Raw genomic sequence first — 5185 nt, 5'->3', positions numbered from 1 at the left:
ACTATTTAGATAGATGTGGAAATTCAAATTACCTTCTGTTTATTTTAATTTTGCGTTAGAAAAAATAATTTTTGGGAATGAACATACTAATAGCTTGAAATAAAAAATATAATTGCTGTCAATTTTCATCATTGGAAATGGTATGATACATAGCAAGCATAACAAATATAATTTGAGATTTCAAAATAACTTTCTTTCAAGATTATTCAACATGTCTAACACTTTCAAAATTGCATCTATTGAAATTGACTTTAATCCAAAAAAATACTTTTGGAAAGATTAAAAAATTGGTTATTACCTTAAAAAATATGAACTGCGCTCTACTACAGCCCAATTTATTTACTATTACAAGTAATAGAATATTACATTTCATCACTTCGAAATAAAATTATGGGGTGAAGATTCAAAATATCTTTCATTTATTTTTTATTTATTTCGGAATATAATTTTTGTAAATCAAAATATTAAAAAAATTAAAATTAAAATCCTATCAATTTTTCTAATTAGAAATGGCATTATTCTTAGCTAGCATAAAAATATATTTTGAGATACTAAAATAATTAATTTAAAGATTATTCAGCATTGACATTTTTAAAATTCAATCACTTGAAATTGAATTCAAGGTCCAAAAATTGTTTGAGAGAGATAAAAAACTTGTTCAGTAAAAAAAGTTTGTGTAACTTTAAGTAATCAATTACTCTTTTAAATAATTAGTTGCTCTTAGTTATTTTTATTTGGAAACCTGTTACTCTATCACAATAACATATTATTTATTCTGTTGTTACTTAACCTTTTGAAAGTTTAATTTCATCTAAACAAAGTTTAACACTTTTCAAAAAGATTTTCCTATTAGCATTTGGTTATACTTAAAGTAAATGACTTTAGCATACAAATACATATCTTAGAAAACTAATAAGTCTTGATCTTATATTGAACATCTATAAGTCTTGAAGGTCTTCAATCCATCTACTTCTATTTATGATATTAACATCTTCATTCAAACCGAGCTAAAATTAGGAGCAAAATCTTTTTCACTTATATATGTTACTAATTATAATTTTATTGCTAATATATGTTATTGATTATGAATTTTAATAATAATAGTATTTTTGTTTGTAATGTAGGATTTTTATAAGAAATATAGGAAAACAGTTCCGAAACAACTAATGATAAGTTTGGGTTGATCATTAAATTGTTCCAAAAAAAAAAACGAAAAGCAACCTAATATTTACACCTCGAGCTAAAACCCTCCTTGCCCCTCTCTCTCTCTCTTTTCTCTCTGCAATTTGTATCTTCTTCAATGGCTGCTACTGTTGCTCTAAAAAAGTCTTGTAGAAGACTCCTCCCTTTCTATTCCACTCATATCTACTCTTGTTCTTGCTCCCACCCACCACCCTCACCCTCTCTCTCTTCAAATGGCTCTCCTTCCAATCCCAATCCTCTGTGGATGAGATCCATGGCCACTTTCACCAGAACGTAAGTCAAGTTTCCTTTTTTTTTATATATTTATATTTCATTCATTATTATTAGTGAATTGGAACTATTTATGCTTCTTATATATTGGAATGACAGAAAACCCCATGTTAATGTTGGAACTATTGGGCATGTTGATCACGGCAAGACTACACTCACTGCTGCTATCACCAGGGTTTGATCTTCTTCTTCTTCTTCTTCAATATTTATCATTCTATTGAATTCAATTCTATTATATTCATAGAAAGACCCTTTAGTCTTTACTCCTTCCTTTCATCAGGTTCTGGCAGATGAAGGTAAAGCTAAGGCTATAGCATTTGATGAAATTGATAAGGCTCCTGAAGAGAGGAAGAGAGGAATCACTATTGCAACTGTTAGCGCTCTTATTACTGCACCCCCTCCTCCCAATCAATTGCATTATTTCCTTAATCCATCTCCTTAAACTACCTATGTACTTGATTTTCAGGCACATGTCGAGTATGAGACTGCAAAGCGACACTATGCACATGTCGACTGCCCTGGACATGCAGATTATGTTAAAGTAAGCTTCAAATTTTCTCTAATATATCCATCAAATAAATTGTTCATGTTAATTATCATCATCTAATGCAATCAGATGGCTAAGTTGTGAAACAGATGACTGAATGATTGTGTGACTAGGATTGTTTTACTTGTATGTGAAATCGAATAATCAATTCTAACTGATCTTTCTCAGTTTTTAATGTACATAACATTGTTAAATGCCGAATTTACATATCTGGTTCTTCTATAGCTTGATCTTCTATTAGTGAATTTGGAATGGTAAGTTTAGGGTTGGAGTTAAAATATTTTCTAACTTGAAACTTTTTATGAACTAAGAATGAAAAGAAAAACTTTTCCTGGTTTAGTCAAGTGAGCCTCTTGAATTACTGCTGTATTTTATGAACATTTGTTTAAGTGTAAAACACAGAATAATGGTTATTCAACTATAACACTATGGCCTTTATGTTTCTGCATATTCTTGCTTGTTTAACTATGCACATATTTAATAATTGTCTGTTTTGCAGAATATGATTACCGGAGCTGCCCAAATGGATGGTGGTATACTAGTTGTATCAGCGCCTGATGGTCCAATGCCTCAAACAAAGGAGCACATTCTTCTAGCTCGTCAAGTAGGTATTCTATTTAAGTGGTTTTTAAATAGTCCAACCATGATTTTACATATACATTTATCTCCTTTCTTCTATTTTAATGAACATGCTAATCTTCAAATGTATTGTACAGGTTGGTGTGCCATCTCTTGTGTGTTTTTTGAATAAAGTTGATGCTGTTGATGATCCAGAGTTGTTAGAGCTTGTAGAAATGGAGCTCCGGGGTAGGGTGTTTCTTATAGGCTTTATCTATCCTCTATGGTCCCTATTGATGAAAAAAGTACTCATGCACAACAGCACAATTTTATGTACTCCTCTTGCATGTTAAATTTAAATTTAATTGTGTATTTGGCAGAGCTTCTGAGCTTCTACAAGTTCCCTGGGGATGAAATCCCAATCATCAGAGGTTCAGCGTTGTCCGCTTTACAGGGAACAAATGAAGAGATTGGAAGAAAGGCCATCCTAAAACTAATGGATGCTGTAGATGAATACATTCCCGACCCTGTTCGCCAGCTTGACAAACCATTCCTAATGCCAATTGAAGATGTTTTCTCAATTCAGGTTAAAGGACATGAACTTCTTTTCTGTTAGATTATTATTTGAACATTCACAATTCATTGAAGTAATGATGCGCTTGATTATAATTTTCTTTCTATATTTGTTAATCTCATTGTACTTTTGACCATGCCTTCTACAGCCTTATTGTTGACACTTGACAGTGACACAAATACTGGCATTTATCTAATTTCGATTGGATATGAACTTCAAAAGACAAATTGTTGCCTCATAATTATTTTCCTTATATGCTTTATTTGTGTTGAAGGGACGAGGAACAGTAGCAACAGGCCGTGTTGAACAAGGAATCATCAAAGTTGGTGATGAAGTTGAGGTTTTGGGTCTAATGCAGGTATGTTCATTGAGTTTTTTCCTAGATTTAGGAATGTCCTTACATTCTCATTCATTCCTTTGGATTAAACTGTCATTTGCTGATTTATTTTGCTTCTATATTTTTTTATTTGCAATTAGTGATAACTTATAAGTAACTGTTTGGTTTATTTTTCTGTATCAATGGTTTTGGTAAAACTACTTGCACTGTAATGGTTGGTCATAAAACTGGTTTTTTCATTGTAGGGTCCTCTGAAAACAACAGTAACTGGAGTTGAGATGTTCAAGAAGATTTTAGATCAAGGACAAGTGAGTGACTGTTTCATTATCATCTTCAAGGCTATTTGCATAGCATATATTAACACTAATGTGGTTCTTTACATTTTTCTTAGGCCGGTGACAATGTTGGTCTACTTCTCCGTGGCCTTAAGCGTGAAGACATTCAACGTGGACAGGTAAGATTCAATGGTCAAGCTTTTTCTGTTTTGTTAGACCGTGTAGATTCATCAAAGGGTTTCTATATTATATGTATTTGGTTCACTAAAATTTATAGAGTTTTGAATTCAAACTAGTTTAGTTTGAGAAACCACTGCCTAATATTTCCATGTAATTGATAAGGTCATTGCCAAGCCTGGTTCTGTAAAAACATCCAAGAAATTTGAAGCAGAGATATATGTACTCACGAAGGATGAGGGAGGGCGCCACACTGCTTTCTTTTCTAATTATAGACCTCAGTTTTACTTGAGGACTGCTGATATCACTGGGAAAGTAGAATTGCCTGAAAATGTTAAGATGGTTATGCCTGGAGATAACGTTACTGCAGTGTTTGAGTTGATTTTACCTGTTCCACTTGAAGCAGGTCAGTACGACTGCATCATCCATATGCCACAATGTTATCCTCACCATTATTTTTCTGTCTTTTCTCTTTATTCTTTTCACTGAATGTTATTATAGTCTTTATGCTAGAAATATGAAATATTTGTTTACTGCTTGGTGTTGAATTAACAGGACAAAGATTTGCCTTGAGAGAAGGAGGAAGAACAGTTGGTGCAGGTGTGGTGTCAAAAGTACTGAGCTAGTTATATAAGGGCGCTGTGTCATTCAAGTTTTAAGTCTACTTGAAAAGGGGTTGGAAGCCCTGAGACCTGACTATTTATCTTGAAAATACAAACCATGTTGCAACCAATTAAATATTTAGTGGTTTGTGTTGGATGAAAATGAGTATATTTCAGCGTCATTGATTCATTTTTCTAGTGCAAAATTTAACATACTCTTAATAATTTGTGAATCATGTTTAACAGACTTTACCCTTGATGTTGGGTTCTTCAGATCTTATTTACATTTTAAAAATGTTCATCATGTTTAAAGGATAGTTGATTATATCTTATTGGTTTCAGATATAAAATAGATCCGCACCTGTTTGTTAGCTTAGCTCTATTGGCTGCAGCGTCTCACCTGCAAAATATATTAAATGTAGGAAATTTTTTTTTTGGTATACTAAAAGTATCCTTTTATCTTTTTGGATAAGGAACTAATCTTTTTTGGATTCCTTATGCAAAAAAGTTGGATGATATGCTAACAATTAAATTCTCCTCTTACAATGTTTTTGGGTCCCTAATTTTACTACGTGAATGAAGCTTATATGTCAAAATTTAAATAAAATTGAGAGTTGATAGTAAATTGTGATATCGAATAAA

The 5185-nt window shown here is 32.1% G+C and overlaps 1 protein-coding gene across 1 annotated transcript; it reads left to right on the top strand.

Moving 5' to 3' along the window:
* LOC109333562 (elongation factor Tu, mitochondrial-like) lies at positions 1301-4868 on the top strand. Its single transcript, XM_019569050.1, has 12 exons — positions 1301-1476; positions 1573-1648; positions 1754-1846; positions 1940-2014; positions 2520-2624; positions 2737-2827; positions 2959-3164; positions 3427-3510; positions 3735-3797; positions 3881-3943; positions 4107-4347; positions 4497-4868. Exons 1-12 carry the CDS (start codon positions 1301-1303, stop codon positions 4565-4567), a joined length of 1344 nt encoding a protein of 447 aa, XP_019424595.1. The 3' UTR covers positions 4568-4868.

This window comes from Lupinus angustifolius, chromosome LG19, assembly GCF_001865875.1.
Source record: "Lupinus angustifolius cultivar Tanjil chromosome LG19, LupAngTanjil_v1.0, whole genome shotgun sequence".
Classification (NCBI taxonomy): domain Eukaryota; kingdom Viridiplantae; phylum Streptophyta; class Magnoliopsida; order Fabales; family Fabaceae; genus Lupinus; species Lupinus angustifolius.
Note: the sequence above shows the minus strand (reverse complement) of the source record. Positions and strands in the feature narration are given on the sequence as shown.